Source organism: Mobula hypostoma, chromosome 5, assembly GCF_963921235.1.
Source record: "Mobula hypostoma chromosome 5, sMobHyp1.1, whole genome shotgun sequence".
Taxonomy (NCBI): domain Eukaryota; kingdom Metazoa; phylum Chordata; class Chondrichthyes; order Myliobatiformes; family Myliobatidae; genus Mobula; species Mobula hypostoma.
This window is the reverse complement of record NC_086101.1, coordinates 137,733,667-137,761,465: the sequence shown is the minus strand read 5'-3', so window position 1 is coordinate 137,761,465 and position 27,799 is coordinate 137,733,667. Positions and strand designations below refer to the sequence as shown.

At 43.0% G+C, this 27,799-nt stretch overlaps 1 protein-coding gene across 2 annotated transcripts in view; it reads right to left on the bottom strand.

The window, feature by feature from the left end:
• rigi (RNA sensor RIG-I) overlaps positions 1-27,799 on the bottom strand; it is a 71,444-nt gene that overhangs the window by 35,308 nt on the left and 8,337 nt on the right. For both annotated transcript variants that reach the window (XM_063049000.1, XM_063048999.1), the window contains exons 5-8: positions 26,692-26,790; positions 13,631-13,747; positions 9,899-10,052; positions 2,920-3,178 (exon numbers count right to left, since the gene is read on the bottom strand). In XM_063049000.1, the coding sequence (XP_062905070.1) occupies positions 2,920-3,178; positions 9,899-10,052; positions 13,631-13,747; positions 26,692-26,790 (629 nt within the window). The remainder of the gene's footprint in view (positions 1-2,919; positions 3,179-9,898; positions 10,053-13,630; positions 13,748-26,691; positions 26,791-27,799) is intronic.

Below are 27,799 nucleotides of genomic sequence, written 5' to 3'. Positions count from 1 at the left end.
CCCAGAGTTATCAAACATTCGACATATAATGACCCTTTCATTCCCGGAATCATCCTTGTGAACCTCCGAGGAACCCTCTCCAAAGCTGTCCTGAAATGAATGCTAACATTGCTACAATCTTGAGAAAAGCTCCTCCACTCATGGTACCGTGGCATCTTTTTTACGCCAACCAGGAAACAGAAGATTTAAAAGGCTGTGACTCTGTAAACGGTTACCGAAACAGCAATGAAGAACCCTCCTGCATCTGAGTGCGACTGTACTCCTGAGGAGTGACCGAAGTAGTGAAAGCCGGGAGGAAGCCTTGTACACTACAGAGACGGAGGACCTTCATTGCTGCGCTAAACACCAGCGGCCTGACAGGGTCATTAGCGCTGAGCTGAACCCCCAGAACTGGAGGACCAGTGGACCAATCTTAGTCTGACCTCTACCCTTTGACCTGTTTGACAAAGGTGACCCTACCAAGAACCAAAGCATAAAGCCCTGACTCCAGCCAGCATAGGTCTCTGGGTCACTGAGGCACGCAAGCCTCCAAACACAACGTCAAAGTTGTGGACCTCTTGGAGAAGCTCAGTTTCCGGGAGATCCGGAATACGTAACTTTGAAGGCAACATTTTCATACTTCAAGAAACTCCGCTGATGTCAAAGGTCACTAGATTCTATTCATCCAGTACCTTGTACTCAATGATCTATACATATTCCTAAATATGTATATTAGTATCTATACATACTAATGCCTCAGTTTTTAAATATTGACTGTTGTTTACAAAACCCTAATGACCTAACCCTCCTCTGTAAGCCACACCAGCCATACAAATCTCCAAATTACTGCTCTACTCTGATACTGGACAGTGACACAGCAAGGAAACAGGCACTTCAGCTCACTGTGTTCACACTAATCCCACTTTCCCTCACGCAAATCACTCACTTCCACCCCAATCCTCCGGCCACTCAGCTGGAAATAACTTAGAGAAAAGGGGTCATGGAGAAAATCCACAGAGATAGCACTGGGGTTCAGAATCAAACCTAATTCACTGGGACTGTGAGGCACCAGTGTTGTGGACTCCGGGAAGGAGAAGTCGAGGGAACACACACCAGCCCTCTTAGAGGGCTCGGAGGTGGAGAGAGTGAGCAATTTCAAGTTCCTGGATGTCAGCATCTCTGAGGATCTATCCTGGGCCCAACATATCGATGTAGCTACGAAGAAGATATGGCAGCGGCTACATTTCATTAGGAGCTTGAGGAGATTTGATGTGTCACCAAAGACACTCGGAAGTTTCTACCGATGTACCACGGAGAGCATTCTGACTGGCTGCATCACCGTCTGGTATGGAGGGGGTGGGCTACTGCACAGGATCGAAGTAAGCTGCAGGGAGTTATAAACTTAGCCAGCTCCATCATGGGCACTAGCCTCTGTAATATCCAGGACATCTTCAAGGTGCGATGCCTCAAAATGTCGGCGTCCATCATAAAGAACCCCCATCACCCAGGACAGGCCCTCTTCTCATTGCTACCATCAGGAAGGAGGTACAGGCGCCTAAAGGCACACACTCAGTGATTCAGGAACAGCTTTTTCCCCTTTGCCATCCGTTTTAAGGTTTTTTCCTATTATTATGTATTGCAATGTACTGGCTGCAGGAAAAACAGGAAATTTCATGACATATGCCGGTAAGATTAAACCTGATTCTGGTTCTGATTATCACACCACTCTGCTGTCCATATTTACATTTTGCTTTTGAGGGACTTGCTTTCAGCTGATTTTATTCCTAAACTTCAAATGCTACAAGACTTTAGCTACGCTTAGCCAGTCAAATGGAATCGGTGGGAAGAAAACCCAGTCAACATTTCAGATCAATGACCCTCAGTAAAGGGTGCAGAGATTGTGGGGTTGTGGTGGCAGAACTTAAACCAGAGCTGAGGGGGGGGGGAGTGAGATGTAGGATCAAATACTATACGGAGATAGGGCGATAACGAGCACAGTTACTGACTGTTTGCAAAGCATTTTAAAGAAACAGATTGGGAAGGGACTTAAAAAGAGAATGGGAATCAATGACAGAATAGTTTTCCTGACGTTAGAAAATAATGTTCATTCCAGAAAGATGCAGTATTCTCAGCTCGTTTTGCCTTGTGAAATTACAGCATTCAGTCCATCAAATCCATACCTGCTCTTTTAAGGAGTTCTCATGTTGCAACTACTGTCCCTCTCTTTTCCTAGAATGCTGGAAATTTTCCCAGTCAAACATCTACCCTCCAAACCACAACTCAATTTGTTCCAGAACCAGGTTTAATATCACCAGCATATGTCGTGAAATTTGTTAACTTTGTGGCAGCAGTAAATTGCAATACATGATATTAAAAACTGTAAGTTACAGTAAATATATACATTTATATTCAGTAAGTAGTGCAAAAACAGAAATAAAAACTAGTGAGGTATTGCTCATGGGTTCCATGTCCATTCAGAAGTCGGACAGCAGAGGGGAAGAACCTGTTTGTGAATCATTGAGTGTGTGTCTTCACGCTTCTGTAGCTCCTTCCTGATGATAGCAATGAGAACAGGGCATGTCCTGGGTGATAGGTGTTTTTGAAGATGTCTTGGGTACTACGGAGGCTAGCACCCATGATGGAGATGACTGATGTGCTCTTTAAGCGTACCGAATCACATAAAGCTCTTTCTTAATACCCCCTGCCCTATGCAGAATGATACCAGTTCCTTCAGCCATCCCCATTAACTGTGTCCTTAAATATTCCAGCAAAATGTTTTCCCCTAAACCCCAAAGCCTTCGCATTCTCCCAATCGTGTCGTGGCCAGTATGAGTGCTGGGACTAATCAGGTTTAGCACAGTTTTGCTTTTGTATGTTACATCTCCATTTATAAAACCATGTGCATATCTGAGAGAAACGTGGAAATTCAGAAAGCTCAACCTGAGGTAATGGACTTTGTCTTGTGCCCATCTTGATATCCAAATACGCCTTCATTAAAACATTGTATGGGTGATTTTTGACTGTATTGTGGCACTCATCAAATATTAGCAGGGTGAAGATGGTAAGCGATGAAATCTGTTCAGCTTTGAGACAATTTAGAAGAATCTGCGGTGTCAGGATTATGATATCATTCATCTCAACGAACTCCTTCACCGGAGAATTGTTCACCTGGTCTCCACACATTCCAAACACTCCGAAGCTGCAAGATGAAGATTGATACACGTAAGCCTATCATAATGAATCAGAGGGTGACCACATCCACCCCAAGTGTTTCCACATATTGCATAGCAAAAAGGGAGAAATTATATTGTAACTACCACAATTTCAAAATGTCTCAAAGCACGTTATAGCCGAAGATGCAATTTTACACCAGCAGTTATTGTTCCGATGGAGCAAAGTCAGATCAATAAAAATATCACTTAGACAAGATGAGGCGCCCTCAGGGTGGAGCAGCAACACCTTATCTTCCATCTGGGTTCCCTCCAACCTGATGGCATGAATATCGATTTCTCCTTCCGGTGACCAATTTCCACCCCAGCCCCCTCTATTCCCATCTCTGACCTTGCATTTCTTCTCACCTGCCTATTACTTTCCTCTGGGTCGCCTCCTCCCTCCCTTTCTCCAATGGTCCACTCTCCTCTCCTATCAGATTCCTTCCTCTTCAGCCCCTTTCCTTTTCCACCCACCTACCACCTTCCAGCTAGCTTCCCCCCCCCCACCTCTTATTCAGGCATATTCCCCCTTCTTTTCCAGTCCTGAGGAAGGGCCTCTGCCTGAAACATCGTATGTTTATTTCTGTAGATGCTGCCTGGCCTGCTGAGTACCTCCAGCATTTTGTGAGTGTTGCTTTAGATTTCCAGTATCTTGAGACTCTCTCGAGTTTGTGGCTTACAGACATCCCACCCTGCAAAAACTCATTTCAGGGAGGTAGCACCATCAATCTGCGGGAGACTCCCGGAACTTCCGGGAGAGGTGAGATGTCTGCAATAGAGTAGCTCCTTAGCAGCTAGCCAGCTAGTTTAAATAACGTTAGCTATGCTAATGAACGAATGACACCTGTTAAACTCACCTCAACATGTCTTTTACAGTCTTAACCCACCATGGGCAATAGAAAAGTCACTGTTGCAAACAGTGCAGCGAGCAACACTGTCATTATTTTTGACCCTATTAGGCAGGGTAGCTACACTTTAGTGTAATCTGGGGTGAAGTATGTTTTATATTTTCTTTTTTTGGAACACTCTGCCATGGCGCTCGCGCTCTCTCAAAAGAAATCGATTTCTGGGATAATGTATATAATTTGCGGGCATCAGGGAGCTGCTATCAATATGAGGGAAACTCCCGGAACTTCCGGGAGAGGTGGGATGTCTGGACTTAACCAGGTTCACCAGTTTAAGTGATGCTATATGAGGTATGAATATTGACCATGGTTCTCTTCAAAATAGTGTACTGTGATTTTCTACATTTACCAGAGAGGGCAGACAGGCCTTGGCCTGATGTCTGATCCAAATGACAATGTGGGTAGACAGGCCTTGGCCTAATGTCTGATCCAAATGACAATGTGGGCAGACGGGCCTTGGCCTAATGTCTGATCCAAATGACAATGTGGGCAGACGGGCCTTGGCCTAATGTCTGATCCAAATGACAACGTGCCAGCTCAGTACTACACTGTAATACTATGAGCTATGTGTTTCTTCTCAAGTCTCTAGAGTGACACTTCTCATTCAGAGGCAAGAGTGCTATCACTAAGCCACAGCAAGAGAGATTTTATTTTTCTGTAGTTTAACTTCACTCTTTCTGGATTTTTCTTTTTTTTTTTCTTTTCCCCTCTGAGGATAATCCTGTTTCCCCTGCTTTGGCACAGTTTCATATTCTGACTATCCTGTTTCCAACAAGAGGCAGGGAGAGCTTTCCACTGAATAAAAATATGCATTCACTTCTCTCCCAATGCAGATGTGACTTGCCAGATTCCTCAGAGTCACGGTGAGACCACTCAGTCAGCACATCAAACATTATGTCATGCTGCTGATAGATGTCTCCACCTTACTGCTGGGCTCCTGCATCCTGACAAATGGCAGCACTGCATGGTATGGAAACTGAACTGCGGCAGACAGGAAGGCAGTCAAAACTGCCCAAAGCATCACCGGAGCCAGCTTACTGCCATTAAGGACATACGTATATTCAGAAAGGTGCCAGATGAAGGATCCCACCCACCCTGCTCATGGACTGTCTGCCCCACTCCCTTTGAGAAAGAGGGGCTACGTAACATCAACACTAGGATCACCAGACTTAAAAACAGTTAACACACATCAAAGTTGCTGGTGAACGCAGCAGGCCAGGCAGCATCTCTAGGAAGAGGTACAGTCGACGTTTCGGGCCGAGACCCTTCATCAGGACTAACTGAAGGAAGAGTTAGTAAGAGATTTGAAAGTGGGAGGGGGAGGGGGAGATCCAAAATGATAGGAGAAGACAGGAGGGGGAGGGATGGAGCCAAGAGCCGGACAGGTGATTGGCAAAAGGGATATGAGAGGATCATGGGACAGGAGGGCTGGGAAGAAAGAAAAGGGGGAGGGGGGAAAAAGCCCAGAGGATGGGCAAGGGGTATAGTCAGGGGGACAGAGGGAGAAAAAGGAGAGAGAGGGAAAGAATGTGTGTATATAAATAAATAATGGATGGGGCACGAGGGGGAGGTGGGGCAATAGCGGAAGTTAGAGAAGTCAATGTTCATGCCATCAGGTTGGAGGCTACCCAGACAGAATATAAGGTGTTGTTCCTCCAACCTGAGTGTGGCTTCATCTTTACAGTAGAGGAGGCCGTGGATAGACATGTCAGAATGGGAATGGGATGTGGAATTAAAATGTGTGGCCATTGGGAGATCCCGCTTTCTCTGGCAGACAGAGCGTAGGTATTCAACAAAGCGGTCTCCCAGTCTGCGTTGGGTCTCACCAATATATAGAAGGCCACATCGGGAGCACCGGACGCAGTATATCACTCCAGCCGACTCACAGGTGAAGTGTCGCCTCACCTGGAAGGACTGTCTGGGGCCCTGAATGGTGGTAAGGGAGGAAGTGTAAGGGCACGTGTAGCACTTGTTCCACTTACGAGGATAAGTGCCAGGGGGGAGATCAGTGGGGAGGGATGGGGGGGACAAATGGACAAGGGAGTCGTGTAGGGAGCAATCCCTGCGGAAAGCAGAGAGCCGGGGGGGGGGGGGGGGAGGGAAAGATGTGCTTAGTGGTGGGATCCCGTTGGAGGTGACGGAAGTTACGGAGAATAATATGTTGGACCCGGAGGCTGGTGGGGTGGTAGGTGAGGACCAGGGGAACTCTATTCCTAGTGGGGTAGCGGGAGGATGGAGTGAGAGCAGATGTGTGTGAAATGGGGGAGATGCGTTTGAGAGCAGAGTTGATGGTGGAGGAAGGGAAGCCCCTTTCTTTCCCCAAGCAGAGAGGTTGATCAACACCTCCATCCACTAACCAACCCCTCTACACCTCCAATCACCACTACTTTATCATTTCCTGTTAGTCACCTTATGTACAGACACTCCTGTGTCAAGTGTCACTTCACAGACACTCAATCTACGTATATAAACTATCTTATGTATTTATATTTATTGTGCTTTTTATTATTGTGTTCTTTATCTTATTGTGTGTTTTGTGCTGCACCAGACCCAAGCAGCAATTATCTCATTCTCCTTTACACTTCTGCGATGGAAGTGATACTAAACAATCTGGAATTAGTCCCTGGCAGAAATTCAACCTGCGAAGTGCAGATTCCAGCGACAGCAGAGGGTGCAATCAAGGAAGATGAAAGGATTTCCCTAAAAGACTATGGATTTGAAATCAACATAAATCAGGTGCGTGAAAACACTGGCCTGAATGAGAAACCTCCATCGTGTGAGCTTTCAGTTAACTGAAGAACGGCAGGAAGACCCTGGGAGCAGGAGGAGGACACGGTTGCAACATTCACTGAGATCACAGCTGATCTGGTAATCTACCTCCCTTAGAAATGGATAACTAGGAATCATTGATGAAGTGATAAGCAGGAAGTCGAAGAATGTTTTCTTCATCATGGATTGGTAGGAGGTTACGTAGTGTTTTGATCCCAAGAGAAACTACTTATAACCCAAATAGTTTATGTTGGAAATATGGCCACCTGGCAATATATTTAAATAAAAACACAAATGGTCAATGTGTATTTAACTCAACTGAAGGGCAACATGTACATAGCTCAACGACTCAGATGTTGCTATGAACTAAGGTCCAACATGGCGGAAGATGCCTGCAGTCCTTGCAACAGGTGGCAAATCCATCCTGCAGGTCTCCCAAATCCTTGTTCATATGTACAGGCTGCATATAAGTCAGGTGCTCATAATCTTGGGGAGGGTGTGTACTTAGAAGGTAACTGGATGCGTGCTTTAGGGGCTCTATTGTAGAACACTCCGGGCCAGGAGCAGGGGAACCGCTTGTTTAATCCAGTTTTGGGCAGTACAGATACTACTGGCCAAATGGTCTAGTCCTCCATCAAAAATTTCTAAAAAAACACAAACGTCATTACCATGATGAGGACAGTATTGAAGAAAGTAAACATTTTGACTAGTGTAGTTATATTAATTCCTTTTTTTAAAATTTTATTTTTATTTGGATAAGGAATTCACAATTATCATATACTTTTTTCACACATATAACCTTTCCCATTTTTTTATATGTATAAAACTACAATTATTTATACATTCTTAAGTACACATTGAGATGATATAAAAGGAAAATAAACATTTAAATAGATAATTATGTACTGTGGTAAATCTAACCTATTAGGCTAAGTAATGAAATTAGTTGTTAAGAAAAATGGTAATAATAGTTTCCATACAACCCTTCTGGACCATTTCCACTGGTCCAAAATGTTGCATACAAGCCTATATACCAACCATTGTAGGTGTTTATATCCCAATTTGTTCGTGCTTGTTCCTGCCCGCAGACATAATTATCCAATCCCTATGTACTTATTTACTTAATTTTTTCATTTTTTTTATCCCTTTCCCAAATCTTTCCTTTTACTTGTGTTAATTCTCTATTTTCCAAAAAAAAACAACAAACATTTAGACTAGGGGTGTTTACGTTAGCAATATTACTGTGTTGATGAGAAGAGCAGTATAAATCATTAGGAGAGTCATCTAAAGTCTGCTTGCATTGGGGTTATATATTCAATCCATTTATTCCAGATTTGATAAAATGTTTCTTTTTGAGTTCTAGTTATATTAATTCCATGATGAACTTGTATCATAGATTACCTTGCGCACTTTAGCATTTTATATAATAGAAAAAGCATACAACCAAAGGGAAAAAACTGCGAGAAAATGTATATATTCCAGCTATTAGAAAAGATGGAATTAGATAAGAGACCTTGAAAAGTCTTCAGAGTGAATGGGTTGGGTAGGGTGAATGTGTGAGGATTCTTTCCACTTACCCAAAATAAATAATTATGAGGAATATTTTCTCTCAGGAAATTTATTTACTCAGAGAGGGGACAGGAATAAATATGACTACTGTGGAATTGGTTATGTAAAGCAGCTTTGATACTTTCGAAAGGCAAGTAGATGAGTAAACGAAGAGGGAATAGAAAGGCTGAGAAGATTAACGTGGAGTATAAACACCATTAATTGGGCCAAGTACACTCAGACCCCACATAGCACTGATTCATTCATTACAACGCAGTTATTCAATTCTTTATTGAAATTTTTTTTAATGACAAAAATTCATTCTAAGCAACACTTAAGACATCTTAAGAGTGGCCACAATTACGGTAAACATTCAATCAGCCAATGAGAGCACCTTACATACACTCTGAGCCTCTCACAGCCAATCATGTATAAGTTTATCCTCTGCCTCCCCTGCATGTGGAAATGATTTTGCTCCCCTGCCAATTTATTCTATTTTTTCACCCTTAGTGTCTGAAAAATGGCTTGCAACTTCTGTATACATCTAAGGTGTCTAGGAAAAGCAGTAGCATGGATGTGAAACTGCAAGTGGTATGGCATTTCAAAGCTGGTGAACAAGATACGTCGGTAATATTCTTAGCCAGAGGAGGCTGGTTTGATAGATTTAAACAGTCCAGTAACCTACATAGCATATGTATCTCTGGTGGAGCGGTGAGTGCAGACAGCAAGGCAGCCCAGGATTTTCCTGCAACACTAAAGGCCATAATCGAAAAGATTGAATATTCTCCCAAGCTTGTCTTCAATGTGGATGAAACACCAGCAAGAAACCTCACCACAAAATTTCCCATCACCACCCCTATCACACAACGAAACCTCACCACAAAATTCCTCAGCATCACCACAATCACACAAATCATGGACCAGTTCATCAATAATGACCCTGACTGGCAGTGAAGCAATAAGCAATAAGAGGTGTTCTCGACGTGATTTCCTGCGACCGAGAACTGCTTCCTGAAAGGAAACTTAAGAAAAGGCAGTCAAATCTCAATGCCTACTAGTAAAAGAACTAAAGTCAGAGGACCCACACCATGGTCCCTTCTCTAAGATGTGACCAGCACCCATTTCCCTCTGCAGCTGCTGTGATGTGTTGCTGCCCAACTGATGTCCTGGTTAGGCCTACTTGCCTGTGTGTTACTCCGCCAATTACCATATATACATAAAATAATATAGCACATATCTTGTGTTTGATTTTTTGAAAGGCATACATGTCCATTTACATAATGTTATGACACCGCATAGCGCTGATTTACATAGTGCTCCACCTCCCAGGTACGCATCCTCAGTGTTAAACGGGATCTGAGTGTAGTCCAGGCTTTATGTTCTTTGCCAACATAATGGGAAAGTATTTACAGTCAAAACAGAAAAGGAGAAACAAGGGATACATCAATCAACAAGCTGTTGAGATGTGGCCATTTCTAGTCATACCTGGTGTTCTTGAAGTGATTTTTAAACAATTCCAACTGCTGCTGAAAGATAGGAACCGTTGTAGCCATGAAGGCAACTTTACGCTTCTCCCCTTCAAAACTCTCCATGAGATGGCTTTCAGCAATGTGCAGGGCAACAATAGTTTTCCCAGACCCTTCAGAAAGTAATGGAAAAAGACTTTTATTTCATCTGAACACTATTCTTGGTTAGAGTCCGGAGCACAAAACAAAATGCTGGAGGAACTATCAGAAAGGAAGCTCTTAGTGCTGCCTGTCCTTTCCCACCAGAGATGCTGGCTGAGCCACCTTTCCAGCGTGGCCACACTCTCATGCAAACATGTGAGTCATATACTTCGTTTATTGATAAGGGCCAGTGACAATCTCCTCCCCACTGAGCCTCTGGGCAGGTTCTTCCAGAATTACAGCAAAGAATTCCACATGCATACAGCAATGACTAAATTTGCAAGTCTTGGAGAGAACTGATAGTGGATATGTTGGAAGGGCCTGAAGAAACACTCCCAGTTAAGAAGACACAATCATTATCCCAGTTGAGTGTGACTCTCAGTTCTGTTTCTTATACTGTATGCATGATTGCCTTTCATTATCTAAAACAGCAATAAAGTTGCAGAGTAAATGCCTTCCTCTGGCATCATTTCAAAAAGAAATCTCTCCTTTTCAGGACTGGCCTATAAATGCTCCATAAATACCCCAATATGGTCGCTCCAACAAAATGGCTGCTCAGGGGTATTGAGGGATGGGCGACAAATGGCAGCTTTCCCAACATTGTCCATACCACAAAATTTTGTAAAAGTTTGGTTTCAAGGACTCTGAGCAGGACAGCTATCCAATTTACCCAGTACCGCAGCCAGTAAACCATACAAAGTTCAAAGCAAATTTATTATCAAGGTCTCTATATATCACTATATACTCCCCTGAGGTTAATTTTCATGTGGGCATTCACAGAAAATACAAGAAACAGAATGGCAACAATGAAAGCGGCGGACAAACAACCAAAGCGCAAAAGACAACAAACTGCAAATACAAAAAGAAAGAAAAACATCAGAAATATGCTGAATTAAAAGAGGAAATCAAAAGACTTTGGAACATGAACAAGGTATATACTGTCCTGATAGTGATTTCAACAACTGGTATCATCCCAAAGGCACTACACAATAGCATTAAACAAATTGGTCTACAAAGTAAGATCTATGTAAATCTTCAGAAAGCCACAATACTAGGCACCACTAGACTGGTCCGAAAGATCCTAGCAATTGACAAATGAGTGTGCTTGGCCACACCTGTTCCTCAGGTTTTACCAGCTTGAGATGGGAAAAGGTAAACAAAAAATAAAATAGATAAGCAATAAATATCGAGAATATGAGTTGAAGAGTCCTTGAATGTAAGTCCATACGTGTGGAAACATTTCAGTGATGGAGCGAGTGAAGTTATCTCCTCTGGTTCAAGAGCCTGATGGCTGAGGGATTTAAAGTTGCTGACCCTCTCCACCTCCAATTCCCCAATGAGGAATGGCTCATGGACATCTGGTTTCCCCCTCCTAAAATCAATAATCAGCTCCTTGAACTTGCTGACATTGAAAACTTTAAATTCCTCGATGTTATCGTTTCAGAGGATCTCTCCTGGGCCCAGCATGTAAGGGCAATTACAAATGAAGTACAGCAGTGCCTCTACTTTCTTAGAAGTTTGTGAAGATCTGGCATGGTATCCAAAACTTTGACAACTTCTATGGATGTGTGAGGGAGAGGATATCAACTGGTTACATCACGGGTTGGTATGGAATCACTAATGCCCTTGGATGGAAAATCCTACAAAGGGTAATGGCTACAGTCCTGTTAAAGCCCTCCCCACCATTAAGCACATTTGCATGGAGTACAGTCACAGAAAAGCAGCGTCCATCATCAAGGACACCAGCTGTCCAGGGCATGCTCTCTTCTCGCGGCTGCCATCAGGAAGAAGGTACAGGAGTCTCAGAACGCTGTTGTGCAGAGGGACTTGGGAGTGCTTGTTCATGAATTCCAAAAAGTTGGCTTGCAGGTACAACAGGTTATTGAGAATGCAAATGGAATGTGGCCTTCACTGCTAGAGGGATTGAACTCAAGAGCAGGGAGGTCATGCTGCAACTATACAGGCTACAGGTGAGGCCGCACCTGGTGTACTGTGTGCAGTTCTGATCTCCGTACTTAAGGAAGGATATACTGGCTTTGGAGGCAGTGTAGAGGAGGTTCACCAGGTTGATTCCAAGGATGAAGGGGTTAACCTATGAGGAGCGATTGAGTCATCTGGGAGTTCAGAAGAATGAGAGGGGATCTTATAGAAACATATAAAATTTTGCAAGGGATAGATAAGATAGAAGTAGGAAAGTTGTTTCCATTGGTAGGTGAGACTAGAACTAGGGGACATTGCCTCAAGATTCGGGGGAGAAGATTTAGGACGGAGATCAGGAGAAACTATTTTTCCCCAGAGTGTGGTGAATCTGTGGAATTCTCTGCCCAGGAAGCAGTTGAGGCTTCCTCACTAAGTACATTTAAGAAACAGTTAGATAGGTTTTTACACAGTAAGTGAATTAAGGATTATGGGGAAAAGTCAAGTAGATGGAGCTGAGTTTACAGAGAGATCAGCCATGATCTTATTGAATGGCGGGGCAGGCTTGATGGGCCGGATGGCCTATTCCTGCTCCTATTTCTTATGTTCTTAACCAACACTACCCGCTTCTAGAGAAGTTATTACCCCTCAACCATCAGGCTCTTGAACCAAAGGGGTAACGTCACTCAAGTTTATTTGCCCCATCACTGAACTGGTTCCAAAACCTGAGGACTCGCTTTCAAAGACTCTTCATCTCATGTTCTCAGTAATTTTGCTTATTTATTTATTATTATTAATTATTATTTCATTTTTTACTTTCATCTTGTATTTGCACTCTTTGCTGCATTTTGCATGCTCTTTGCCCACCCTCTTGGTGCGGTCTTTCATTGATTCTGTTACGGTTATTTGATTTATTAAGTATGCCTGCAAGGAAAGGAATGTCAGTGTTGTACATGGTGACATAGGTGTACTTTGATAATAAATTTACTTTGAGTGAAACGCTGTAGCCGTGGCACCCCTCAGCCACAGGGAGAAAAACATCAATTTTAAGAAATGTGTTAACAATCATTCTTTATGATACTTACTGCATTCCATGAAACAATTTCAACTTTCAGAAGTTCAAGTAAAAATAAAACTCTTAAGATGTGGTAGATGTCTTGATGCACTCTGTAATCAGTCCTTCACTACATATTCACTTAAATTACACCCTTAACATATTACAAACAGTCCCAGGTCCCCAACATGTATGTTATCAAACAAAGTTTGGCAATGGCCATATTAAGATGACAGATAAGGATGGATTTTAGAAAATGAGCATCTATTAGCAGAATGTGTTACAGCACGAATTCGCGAGGTCAGGACCCCATTAATCTGTCCAAGGTGCAAATGTCAATGCTGAATGCTTATAGTAAACGTCAATTTTCTGGACTATATCTTTATTTGTTAATTAATGTTACTTTATGTGTTGTGTGCGAGTTATATATTCTGTGTTGTGCACCTGGTCTGGAGGAACGTTGTTTCGTTTGGCAGTATTCATGAATATGTTGAATGACAATAAACTGAACTTGAAATATTAAATAGAATGGCATACAAGATGCGTGACATTCAGATAATGTTATTGATTCTCTTGTACCTGTAGGAGCACAAATGATGGTGTTGTCTCCTGCTACTGCAGATTCTGCCAGCTCCACTTGATAAGCTCTCAATTCTAAATGTTTAGTGGCATCTGAATTTTGTTGGCTATAGTTTTCTATATAAAAAAGAACAAAACATAATAAGTTATTTATCAAGGAGGATCATTTCAATTTCAGAACACTAGCTTACACCTTCTGTAAAAATACAAGGGATTATACACATGCTGTCTTGTCCTGCTTCAGGTAGCCTCAACCAAAATTAAAAGTTTCCATATGGATCAGAATTTGGATGGTCTCTTAGATGAGCTCCAGAACCCCAAATTTCCCAAAGAGGTTATCGCAGTAGCCAGGGTTTACAATATATATATTTTTTACTCATCCAGGAAATCTTACAAATCTGGCACAGTGAGGTACTCATATCATGTGGCGGAGGACCTATTAGCCACAAGGAACGGCGTGAATCAGCCAGGGGTGCTTTCCTTATCTGATAAAGGGTTCCCTTTAGTCCACAAATGTGCTTGACCTGCTGCTTGCAACATTCTTAGATTTTAAAATATATATTCTTATATTTTATAAGCAGCCTCATCCCATGTTACAGTGAAGGTCAAACCACACTATCCATACAATCTAATCATTTTCCCTAATTTTTCCGGGTGGACATTCCTCTGTCAAGAAAGAAACAAGCTCGTAAACATGAAAGAAGGGTCTAGTGCTGTCCCGGTGTATATGACGAATAGCCTCTCCTCGGGCTTCAAGCTGGGTCCAGGTATCGATTATAATCACCATTTCAATGACAGCGATGATGTTCTAATGGAGCTCAAATGAAGCTGAAGAGAAAGGACATTATCTTTTGATTATGCACACAACAGCCTTTTGTGACAGTCTCCACCTTTTCAGACCGTAGTCTGGCCCTGTTTCTACAATAGCAGTTGCTGGCAATTTCTCAACTTTTTACTCCATTTTTCCATTATCATTCGTTTTCAGTAACAGACACAAATCGCTGGAGGAACTCAACAAGTCAGGCAGCAACCGTGAAGAGGAACTAGCAGTTAATGATTTGGGCTAAGGTTCTTCATCAGGACTGGAAAGGAAGGGGGAGGGCAGCAGAACCCAGATTAACAACATGGGGGGGGGGAGAGGAGAAGCAAAAGCTAGAAGGTGATAGGTGAAACCAGTTGAGGGAGAAAGGAGGGTGGCTGGGGAAAGGGGGAAAGGAGGGTGGCTGGGGAAAGGGGGATGAAGTAAGAAGCTGTGAGGACTACGTGGAAGATGTAAGAGATAGGTGAAGAAGTCATAACCTAATAGGAGAGGATAGTGGACTATGTAAGAAGGGGAAGGAAGAGGGGAACCAGAGGGAGGTGATGGCAGCTGAGAAGAAAGGAAGGGGTGAGAGGGTATGCAGAATGGAAAAAGAGAGGAGGGAGAAGGAAATTATGGGATGATAGGGAAACCATCCTTCGCATGGTTTGTCGGCATGTTGTGCTGCGAGGGCTTGCGTGCACCCATGATACTGAGAGCTAAGCCATCGGTGGTGCATCTACGGGCGGGGTCTCCCATGATGGACAGGTCTCAGACTAAGACAAACCACCCACCCGGGCAGCAGCTGTATCTGTGCGGAAGAAAGGCCAGGCAATCTACTTTTGTATTTTGTCACGAAAACCCGACTGACAACTACAGTAAAACAAAAATAAAATATGATATAGTGCTGGAAGATGAACACAAATCTCAGAGTACAGTCAAGATGATTGATGCAGTTGGAATAAAGCCTTCAATTGCTGACATTCCTGGACACAAATGAACGTCAGAGGCTGCACAGATTTTAGGCACGTGGAATGTACACAGTATGAATCAAGGAGAGCTGGAGATGGTGAAAGATTACATGGCACACTTGCAAATAGACTGACTTGGAATCAACAAGCTGTAGTGGACTGGCATGGGACACTTTCAATCCGATCAACACTGGATATACTTTCCCAGAAATAACAACTACAAGAAGAATGTCGTTGCATTCATAGTCAAGGAGAAACAGGCTGGAACTGTACTGAAATACAATGCACTCAGTGATCACCTAATTTCAATTCCTCCATGAGGAAGAGCTATCAAGATTACCATCCTACAAATATATGCACCAACAACAGTTGCAGAGGAAGATGAAGCAGATCACTTCTATGAGTAAGTGCAGGCTGAACTTGATGGAACATGCAACCAAGATTGGAATGTAAAAGTTGGGAGTGGAAAGGATAGTCAAGTTGTCGGAAAATATGGACTGGGTACCAGAAATGAAGCTGGACATTTAGTCGACTTCTGCAAAACCAACAACTTGTTCATCTCAAACACGTTTTTCCAATGACACTGGTGCAGACTGTACACTTGGATCTCTCCCAACTGCATACACAGAAACCAAAAAGATTTTATCTGTGGAAGTCAGTGATGGAAAAGTCGACGAAAACAAAACCTGGAGCTGACTGTGGCTCAGACCACCAACCGCTAATATGCAAGCTCAAAGTAAAGTTGAGGAAGCGCAAGCCTTTCACTAGAGTAGAAAAATGTGATCTTTAAAATATTCCACCAGAACTCAAAGACGGCCTGAACAATCGTTTCACTGCTTTAAACACAACCGATAGGACACCAGGGAGATTGTAGGAAAGTATCAAGAATACTGTACACAAAGAGTGTGAAAAGGCAAAAAAGCAGTGGAGACCAAAATGGATGAGTGAAGAAACTCCTGAAATTGCACAGGAAAGAAGCCAAAGTGAACGAGAAAAGGGCAGCAGTCACAGTTGTCAATCGAGCTTTCCAACGGTCCACTAGGTGAGACAAAGAAAGCTGTGACAATAACTTGTGTGAGGAGTAGAAACAGAAAATAAGAAAGGAAGGACAAGATCAGTCTTCTTAAAGCTACGAGAATGGAAGAGAAAATTCCAGCCTCACGTGGGAATGCTGAAAGATGCACAAGGTGCCATGCTCAATGAATCTGAAAAGATCGAACAGTGATGGAAGGAATACTGTGAGTCATTACACCAGAAAGATCAACTGGATCAGGAATATTATGCTACATCTACAATCAGGAGCTGATGATGAAGGAAGAAGTTGAAGCAGAACTTGTTCCCCTACCGAAGAACAAAGCACCTGGTGTTGATGGAATTCCAGATGAAATCAATCAGCTTCAAACCAGATGCATCTGCTGTAATACCGGTGACTCTCTGTCAGCTGATCGGGATGACAACATCATGGCCAAGTGAATGGAGGAAATCAGCGTTTTTACCAATTGAAGAAAGGTGATCCGAAAGAGTGTGAAAATTATCAAACAACCCCCTTCATTTCTCACACCAGCAAGATTTTTTACTAAAGATCATTCAGAAAAGACCTCAACCTTATTTAGAGCAGAAGCCTCCTGAAATGCAACAGGTTTCAGGAAAGGAAGGGGAACAAGATATATCATTGCAGATGTGAGATGGATTCTCGAGATGACAAAAAAAATACTAGAAGAACATCTATATGTGCTTTATTGACTACAGCAAGGTTTTCAACTGCGTCAGTCACGACAAATTATGGATCATGTTAAGACGCATGGCTGTACCAGAACATTTGATCGTTTTTATGTGCAATCTTTACATCAATCAAGCAGCAGAAGTTCCAACGAGACGAGGAGAAACAGAATGGTTCAGCTTCCGTAATGGGGTATGATAAGGCTGTATTCTCTCCCCCTGCCCGTTTAAACAAATCTGTAGAGAAGCAGGAGTATATGAGGAGAATCGAGGGGTGAGACTTGGTGGCAGAATCCTCAATAACCTTCGTTATGCTGATGACACGACAATACTGGCTGAAAACGAAGAAGACCTGAAGCAACTGCTAATCAGCAACAAGGAACATAGCCTCAAGATGGGTCTGTACCCTAACCCAAAGAAGACTAAGATTATGACTACTGGCAGCACAACCAATTTCAATCTCGATGGAGAGGAAATTGAAGTGGTTGACACTTTCAACTTACTTGGTGCGATCAATGATTAACACCGAAGTGGTAAGCAGTTAGGAAATCCAACGAAGAATCATCCTTGGCAGAGCGGCCAAGAAGAACTTAGAGAAGGTCCCCAGTAACAGGAGTCTGTCTCTACATACAAAGATTCGACTTGTGCAAGCAATGGTCTTCTCAACGACATTATATGGATGCTAAAGTTGAAAGGAAAAGAAGGAGGACAGGAAGCATATTGATGTCTTTGAACTGTGGTGCTGGGCAAAAATACTATGCATCTCGTGGACCTCTCACAGAACAAACAAATCAGTCCTCAACGAGATCAAACCATGTCTCCCTCTGGAGGCTCAAATGACAAGACTCAATCTATCTTACTTTGGGCACATCATGCAAAGAAACAGCTCCCTGGAAAGGATGTCATGCTCGGCAAGGTGGAAGGACAATGGAAGAGAGGAAGGTCACCAATCGGATGGAACGCCGCGCCCCAGCGGCCTCAGTGACTACAGACCGGTGGCATTGACCTCCCACATCATGAAGACCCTGGAGAGACTTGTTCTGGAGCTGCTCCAGCCTATGGTCAGGCCACACTTAGATCCCCTCCAGTTCGCCTACCAACCCCGACTAGGAGTTGAGGATGCCATCGTCTACCTGCTGAACCGTGTCTACGCCCACCTGGACAAGCCAGGGAGCACTGTGAGGGTCATGTTTTTTGACTTCTCCAGTGCGTTCAACACCATCCGCCCTGCTCTGCTGGGGGAGAAGCTGACAGCGATGCAGGTGGATGCTTCCCTGGTATCATGGATTCTTGATTACTTGACTGGCAGACCACAGTACGTGTGCTTGCAACACTGTGTGTCCGACAGAGTGATCAGCAGCACTGGGGCTCCACAGGGGACTGTCTTGTCTCCCTTTCTCTTCACCATTTACACCTCGGACTTCAACTACCACACAGAGTCTTGTCATCTTCAGAAGTTTTCGGATGACTCTGCCATAGTTGGATGCATCAGCAAGGAAGGTGAGGCTGAGTACAGGGCTACGGTAGGAAACTTTGTCACATGGTGTGAGCAGAATTATCTGCAGTTTAATGTGAAAAAGACTAAGGAGTTGGTGGTAGACCTGAGGAGAGCTAAGGCACCGGTGACCCCTGTTTCCATCCGGGGGGGGGGGTCAGTGTGGACATGGTGGAGAATTACAAATACCTAGGGATACTGTCTGTCTGTCTGTATCTTGTTTTACGGCGGTTGGCATCCAGCTTAATGGTGCATTACCACCACCCTCTGCTCCGGAATGTGCACTAGACATACATTCTAAATTCCTTCACCCAATCGCGCGCACTCACGCGCGCACACACACACACACACACACACACACACACACATATATACAAACCTACACTTCACCCTCCCATCTTTGACCATCCTAGTATCCTATTCCTGTTTATTCGTCATATTCTATAGAAAACCCCTGTACCCCTTAAAAACGCTAAAAATACCCGGACTTGTGCTCTCTCACCCATGCCCAGCAACCCTTTTAATGTGAATTCCTGCATCCCCAACTCCCTTAATTTATTTCTCATCATCTCTCTCTGTATCCCATACTTCCTGCAACTCAGAACTACATGTTCTACTGACTCCTCTTCCTGACATTCCTCACACAATCCTGTCTGGTGTTTCCCTATCATTTTCAATGTTTTGTTTAATGCCCCAGCCTTAACCTAGTCCACACAGTTTCCTCTCTTCTGTTTCCATTACCTACCCTAGTAACTGCAACACTCTTTTGTATTTGATATAAATGCCTCCCTGTCCCATCTTTCTTGCCACATTTGGTTGACTTTTTCCCAGATTACACACTTAACCTCTGCTTTACTGATACTAATGTGCATTTCCACATTTTCTTTCTTTAACGCCCTCTTTGCCAACTCATCCACCCTCTCATTCCCCTTCACCCCTACATGTGCTGGAACCCATAGAAATTTTACCTGACCTCCCTGATTTGCAATTCTTGTAACTAACTGAAGGATTTCATAAAGTACATCTTGCCGACTGTTTGTGTGAAAAGACCTTAAACTTGCTAGAACGGAGGATGAATCTGAACATATCAAAGCTTGTCTGGCTTTCTGCACCCATTGCAATGCAACCAACACTGCCAGCATCTCCACTGTAAACACCTCTAACTTATTAGATGCTTTTCTGCTGATTCCAATTTCTTTTGCTGGTATTACCACCCCAAACCCTGTCACTCCTGTTTCAGGTTCCTTCGCACCATCTGTATAAATGTGAGTATAATCACTATACTTTTCCATCACATGACAGTTAAATGCATTTACCAAATCTGTTTTATATCTTTCTTTCCTTTTTACCTCTAACAAATGCCAGTCTATGTCAGGCCATACAAGCTTCCATGGAGCTACAACCAGATAAACTACTGAAGGAATTATCCTTAGATCAAACACTCCACATTCTTTCGCGATATCATTCCCTACCCGACTAAAGGTATCCCTCTGAAACCTCCCATTTTCCCAGCACTCCTGCAACACTCCTTTAGTAGGGTGAGAATCATTGTGCCCCTGCAAGTTAGCCCAGTAGTTTGCCATCAGTTGCATCCTTCTTAGTTCCAAAGGCATTATTCCCATTTCTACCTGTAGGGCTGACACTGGTGACGTTTTAAAAGCCCCACTGCACATCCTCAAGGCCTGAGCCTGAATCATATCCAGTTTCCTTATAAGAGACCTAGCTGCTGATCCATATACTATATTTCCATAATCCAATACAGATCTCACTAAAGCCACATACATTCTCTTCAAAGCTGAACAACTTGCTCCCCATTCCCTACCAGTCAAACATCTCATCACATTTATTACTTTTTTACATTTCTCCTCAACTTTCCTGATATGATCTGCCCATGTTAATCGTGAATCAAATATAACTCCCAGAAATTTAAATGATGCAACCTTTTCTAATTCAACCCCATACATCTTCAACTTCTTCCCTACCTCAACCCTTTTCCTGGTAAAAAATACAGTTTGAGTTTTATCTACTGAAAATCTACATCCCCAATCATAACCCCACTCCACCACTTCATCAATTGCTTCTTGTAGTTTCCTGATTATATGGTCCATGTTCCTGCCTCTTTTCCACAAGGCCCTATCATCCGCAAACAGTGACCTACCTATATCCACTGGTACCTTTGTGAAGACATCATTGATCATAATGATGAAAAGTAACGGGCTAATCACACTACCTTGAGGTGTGCCATTTTCCACTATGTACTGTTTTGATAATTCTGATCTAATCCGAATTTGAATTTTTCTACCAAACAAAAAATCTTTAATCCAATTAAAAACTCTCCCACCAACCCCCATCTTGTGCAGTTTAATTAATAATCCTTCCTTCCACATCATATCATAGGCTTTTCAATGTCAAAGAACACTGCCACTACTGACTCTCTATTTGCCTGGGCCTTCCTTATTTCAGTCCCTAACATAATCACTGAGTCCATGGAATTCCTTCCCTTTCTAAAACCACTCTGATAACTTGCCAGCATTCCCCTTTTCTCAAGCTCATATGATAACCTTTCTGTTATCATCCTTTCCATTATCTTACATATACTTGATGTTAATGCAATTGGTCTGTAGCTAGTGGGTTTTGACAGATCCTTGCCAGGCTTCCTTATTGGAATTACTACTGCTTCTTTCCATGTACTTGGTAATCTTCCCTCCTCCCACACTCTGTTATAAAAATGCAGCAACTTCAAGAGCGCTCCTTCTCCTTGATTTTTTAGCATCACAGAGCATATCAGATCTTTCCCTGGGGAGGTTGGTCTCAATCTCTTTATTGCTCTCACCATTTCTGCTAATGTAAATGGATCATCAATTATATCATCTGTTCCTTCCCTCCTGCTTAACACACCTGGGTGTTGGCTCATTATTCTTTCCCTTCTTCTTCTCCCTTCTTCAGACAAATTTTCTGAACTGTGTATCAGTACAAATGACTTGGCCATGACCTCAGCCTTATCCCTACTGGAGACTGCAGTTTCCTCCTCAGATATCATTAGTGGATATTTCCATTCCCTTCTATCTCCTCCCATCCTCTTAATCATTCCCCATATCTCTCCCACAGGTGTTGTTCTTCCTCCCTTGTCGCAAAAACTCCTCCAACTTGCCCTTTTAGCTTGACGTACAGTTCTTCTCACCACTGCCTGTGCTTTCTTATATTGAACCAAATGCTGCATATTATGGGTTCTTTTAACTAGCCTGAATGCTCTATTTCTGTTTTTTTACAGCCTGACAACATTCCTCTGTTCACCATGGTACCAGTTTTCTATTCATCCTATTTTTACTCCTAGGTATAGATCCTTCTGCTGCCATGATAATTGCTGAAGTCACCTGACTGTTTAATTCATCTACATTTCCAGAAATATCAATCTTTGTCAACCCTTCTTCACTCAACTTCTGGAACTTACCCCAATCAGCTTTTTCAAACACCCACTTTGGGGTTCCGCCACCTGGTCTTACTTCAACTCTTTCACCCACTGAACACAAAACTGGGTAGTGATCACTGCCTACTGTTGAAGCAGTCCAAACTCCCCAGTTACTAATGCCAGCCAAGGTATTAGACACTAACGTAATATCTAACACTGACTCAGTTCCTGTTGTTATATCTATCCTTGTGCCGCTACCATCATTCATACACACCAAATCCCTTTCTTCCATCAAATCTTCAATTACCTTTCCATTTGGATCTGTAATCTGATCCCCCTATATTGTGCTATGAGCATTGAAATCTGCACACCACACTACTTTATGTCTGTTTTGTCCTTGTATCTTTAATAGGCTGTCCAAATCCAACCTTTTACATGGATTGTAGTAGTTAATTATAACCACTCCCTCCCCTCTCTCCCACACTTCCACCACTATGTATTCCTGATCATCTCCTTTTTCCAGTACCCTATATGGTATACCTTGCTTGATTAACATAGCACAACCCCCTCCTCCCCCTAGATTTCTATCTTTCCTTATCATTGTATACCCATATACCACAAAGTCTAAAGTTGGTTTCAACCAAGTTTCCTGAATACACACTACATCCGGTTTTACAACCATTTCTTTAATAAAGTGCTTGAATTCCTGGCTATTGGCCAGTAAGCTCCTTGCATTCCATTGTAAAAGAATCACCATAATTAGTATTAACCAACACATGACACTTCCTGGCTTGACTGATTACTGAGGTTCTCCCTCACTTCTTCCCATGTCAGTCCTACTAACCCTAAATGGTTTACTGCTGCTTTTACCACCAGCTGAATTTTGTTACTTTTTGACTTTACCTCAGCCGTACTATTAATCACTCCTGCAATGAATGTTACTAGAGCCTTTTTGTCTACATAAATCCTGTCATTTGTTCTTTGTTGCATCTCTCGTATCCCTATTGCTCCCTGTTCATTAGGAGCATTATTCTGTTCTCTTGACATTCTTACAGCTTCTGCATAATTGATCTTTCTTTTCACTCTTATTTCTTGAATTTTAGTCTCCCGTCTCACAACCTCATACCCACTATATGCAACATTATGAGCTCCTCCACAATTGCAGCATTTTGGTTGAACTTCTGTTTCGCACTTTCCATATTCATGATCACCCCCACATCTAGCACATCTCCTCTGCCTTTTACAGTTTTTAGCCACGTGTCCAAACCTTTGACAATTATAGCACCTCAATGGCTTTGGCACATACACCCTTACTGGGTAACTCATGAAACCCAGGAACACCTTCCTTGGCACTCTTTCTTCTTCAAATGCAATCAATATTGATTCACTTTCCTTTTTCACTCCCTCCTTTGTTGTTTTCAGTCTTTGAACATTCATTACTTTCCCTCCTTTGATATTCCTCTTTATCGCCTCCATATTTATACTCATTGGTACCCCCGTGATCACTCCTTTACAACCACTGTTTTGTGCTCCCACCCTCCCAATGTATTCCACCTTGCATTTTCCTATCTCTTTCAGCTTGAATGCTTTCTCAAGTTGTTCCTCATTCGCACATCTTACCAATAAGTTGCCATCATTAAGGACTTTTGCAAATACTATTTCCCCTATCTTATTTGTCAGAGTTGTTGTTAGCACAAACGGGTTAATTTTCTTCATATGTCCCTGAGCCTTCTCATTAAACCTAATTATGACAACCCCTCCTCTCTGAGCTTGTTCATCTTCCTCACTTTCAGAGCTTTCTCCACTATCATTTCTTACTCTTTTATTCCCTTTGTCTTGGTTTTTATTCATCCGACCCCTCACTACCTCTTCATTCCCTTTATTTCTCCCTTCACAATAATCCACCTCTCCCCAGCTGCCTACCTCTGGTCCCAAGTCTCTATCCCTCTCCTTCTCCACTTTCTTTCCCTGAACCCCGCCTCCTATCTTGTCCGCCATTACCGGACCCACACGACCCCCTCCCAGCAATTTCCGTTTCTTCCCCACTCTCTTTCCCTCAACAGGTTCCAAACCACATTCACGCATCAAGCAAAACACAGCCAGCTTCCAGTCGAGCCAACTCAGCCCCTCCCTTCTCAGACGCCAGAAGCCAAAAGCGCTCACTGCCTTCTCCCCGAGCGGCCTGGGGCTCCGCAAGACCAATGCACCAACCTAGGTTATTGTCTGTTGATGATAATAATATCTGGATTCTGCAGTGAAATCACGTGAGATTGCACGAACTGCTCAACTGCACGGTTGTTGATATGTAGCCCTAACAACAAGGCACTTCCGGCAGGAAAACTACCTGGGGATACGAATTGACAATAAACTGGACTGGTCAAAGAACACTGAGGCTGTCTACAAGAAGGGTCAGAGCCATCTCTATTTCCTGAGGAGACAGGTCCTTTAACATCTGCTGGACGATGCTGAAGATGTTCTACGAGTCTGTGGTGGCCAGTGCGATCATGTTTGCTGTTGTGTGCTGGGGCAGCAGGCTGAGGGTAGCAGACACCAACAGAATCAACAAACTCATTTGTAAGGCCAGTGATGTTGTGGAGATGGAACTGGACTCTCTCACGGTGGTGTCTGAAAAGAGGATGCTGTCCAAGTTGCATGCCATCTTGGACAATGTCTCCCATCCACTACATAATGTACTGGTTGGGCACAGGAGTACATTCAGCCAGAGACTCATTCCACCGAGATGCAACACTGAGCATCATAGGAAGTCATTCCTGCCTGTGGCCATCAAACTTTACAACTCCTCCCTTGGAGGGTCAGACAGCCTGAGCCAATAGGCTGGTCCTGGACTTATTTCCTGGCATAATTTACGTATTACTATTTAATTATTTATGGTTTTATTACTATTTATTATTTATGGTGCAACTATAATGAAAACCAATTTCCCCCGGGATCAATAAAGTATGACTATGACTATGAGGACACAATGAGGACAGCTATGAATGCAACATTATCAGCAATGAGCTGCCTTTGCGAGGATCGAAGCTCATTTCGGGTAACTACCCGTAGGGGCGCCATGAGTCGACGCCAACTCGATGGCGCTTAACAACAACAGAGAAATCATTACTCATGTCATCAGGCTGGATGCTATCCAGACACATGTAACATCAACTGTTTATTCCCCTCCATTGATGCTGCCTGGCTTCCTCAGTTTCTCCAGCAGTGCACTGCTCAAGATTTCCAGCATCTCTTGTGTTTACTGAGCAATTTCACTGTGGTTTTTCAGGTTTCTAATTTCAGATTCTAAACATCTGAACTATTGATGGAAGCAAAGACTGGGTGTAAGAATGAAACCCACCCCAGCTTTTATATCTATGTGTTCATTACATATTAACTTTTACATACTAAGTTACGGGGGACATTAGACAGGGGAAAAAACTCATTTAGTTCAACAAAACTGCACCATTTTATGTTTGTGGAATCTTAACACTTGCAAAGCAAGTCTTGATAAACGCATACTGCGTGTGTTACAGTCTAACAACAACAATAACAATAATAAAGGGACACCTACTCCTTGACAACTCATTAGCCACTTTAAACTATGGCAAATCACACAATGATAGCACAGATGGCAGAAATACAGCCTATTGAGCCTCTGGGCATATTTTGATGGAATAGTCCAATTAATTCCAATTGGAACTTATAACATTTTTCCTGATTTCTCTTCCTACTTCAAGAATTTATCCATCCTTTGAAAGATATTGTTGAATTTTGTTCCCTGTCCCATTCAGACAGCTTGTTCTAGATCATCAGAACTCACTGAGTGTCACAAGTACGTTTCATCTTCCCACTAGTCCTTTGACTTCAGGTCATAATTTCATTAAAATCTAGAATACTCCAAGTGGCACAATCCCATTTATCCATCTTTGCACACGTAGATTCTCCCAAACTTGCTGAGTTTTACAATTTTAAAGTCTCTTCTCCTTGTTTTCAAACTTCTCATAGTTCTTTATCCTACCACACCACCTCACCCATTCCTGTAACAATCTGCACTATGACAACCCTCCAAAATCTGTGAGCTGCTCTAATTCTTTCCTCTGGATTATCTGCTTATTTAATCATTATATCATTAAAGACTGGGCATTTAATACTGTGTGTTGGGCTCACGATCTGAAGGTTGTGGGTTCGAGTCTCAGCCAAGGCAGCATGTTGTGTCTTTGAGCAAGGCACTTAACCAGACACTGCTCCAGTCCACCCAACTGAAAATAGGTACCGGCAAATGCTGGGGGTTAACCTCACGATAGACTGGCGTCCTATCCCGGGGGGGGGGAGTGGGGGGGGGTGGGGGGGGTGGAGTCTCGTACTCTCAGTCGCTTCACACCTGATGGGACAGAAATTTAATACTGTGGTGCTAAGCTTGGGAATTCCCATCCAGACAATTCTCATCACCTTAAAATCTGCTCTCCTGCCTAATCATGCAGATCTTCATGTGTTGATGTTTTGTTTCACATCCTTTCTAAGCTTTCACTGCTATTGATGTTGGTATGCAGTTGACACCTGGAGTCACAAGGTTCTGACTGGTATGCTTGGGGCAAAAAACAGAAACTTCCTCTGCAGGGAGCTAATCCACCAGCATACAATCACTGGAACAGCAATGGAGTTCATACTTACCTGTACTGTTGTCTGGTGCACTACAAGTGTCCATATTTTCTGGTTCTTCGGAGTACTGGATGACAGACTCCATGGTTAAAGAGCTGTTAGATGCCTCATCTATGGAAAAGAGTCAAGAGTTACACAACAGTTTTATAGTCCCACCTTGGTTCTTACCAAATAACTATGGTGGTGAATTCTCTTCAATTCAAGTTTCAGGACATGACACAGCTGGCATGGCCAGCAATTACTGCCCACCCCGATTACCCTAGCACTCTGAAGTGAAAGCTATTTCAAAGGGCAGTCAAGGGTCTTGTTCTAGATCTGGCCAAACCACATGGAAAGTCAGCAGAACATCTTCCCCATTGGATAAAGAAGAGAAAGTAGAATTAGGCATAAACCCTATGGCCCTTTGGGCTGTTCCATCATACAACACAATTAGGTCTCGTCATTAACAAGAGAAAACCTGCAAGTGCTGGAAATCTGAGCAACACACACGAAATGCTGGAGGAGCTCAGCAGACCAGGCAGCATCTATGGAAAATAGTACAGCTGACGTTTCAGGCCAAGACCCTTCATCATTCAGGAGTCCTACTGAAGGGTCTCGGCCCCAAACGTCGACTGTACTCCTTTCCATAGGTGCTGCCTGGTCTGTTGAGTTCCTCCAGCACTTTGTGTCCGTTTCTAGGGCTTATCATTGACTTTAATACCCTGTTCCCACTTCCCCCTCTACCCCATGATCATTTCCTAAATATATTCAATACTTTGGCTCCATTGCCTCTGGGATCGAGAGTTCCACAGGCTCACCATTCCATTGATGAAGAACTTTCTTACCCTGTATTCTGAGCTGGAAACTTGGGCTAATGCCTTTATGTTCATTTCAGTTTAGTTTCTGGTGCAAGTTATGTATAATTTTATTTAAGTTAACTTTATGTAAACTTATGTCTGTCATGTACTGTGCTGCTGCTGCAAAAACCTTCACAGCATTTATACCCCAGGAATGCACGAGGACCAGAACTTTGTCTTAGTCTGGAGGCGTGTGTGCCTCAATGATCCAGAGAGCTATGCTGCTGGAGTGAGGGCTTTATGCTTTGGCTCCTGGTAGGGTCACCCATGCCAAACAGGTCAAA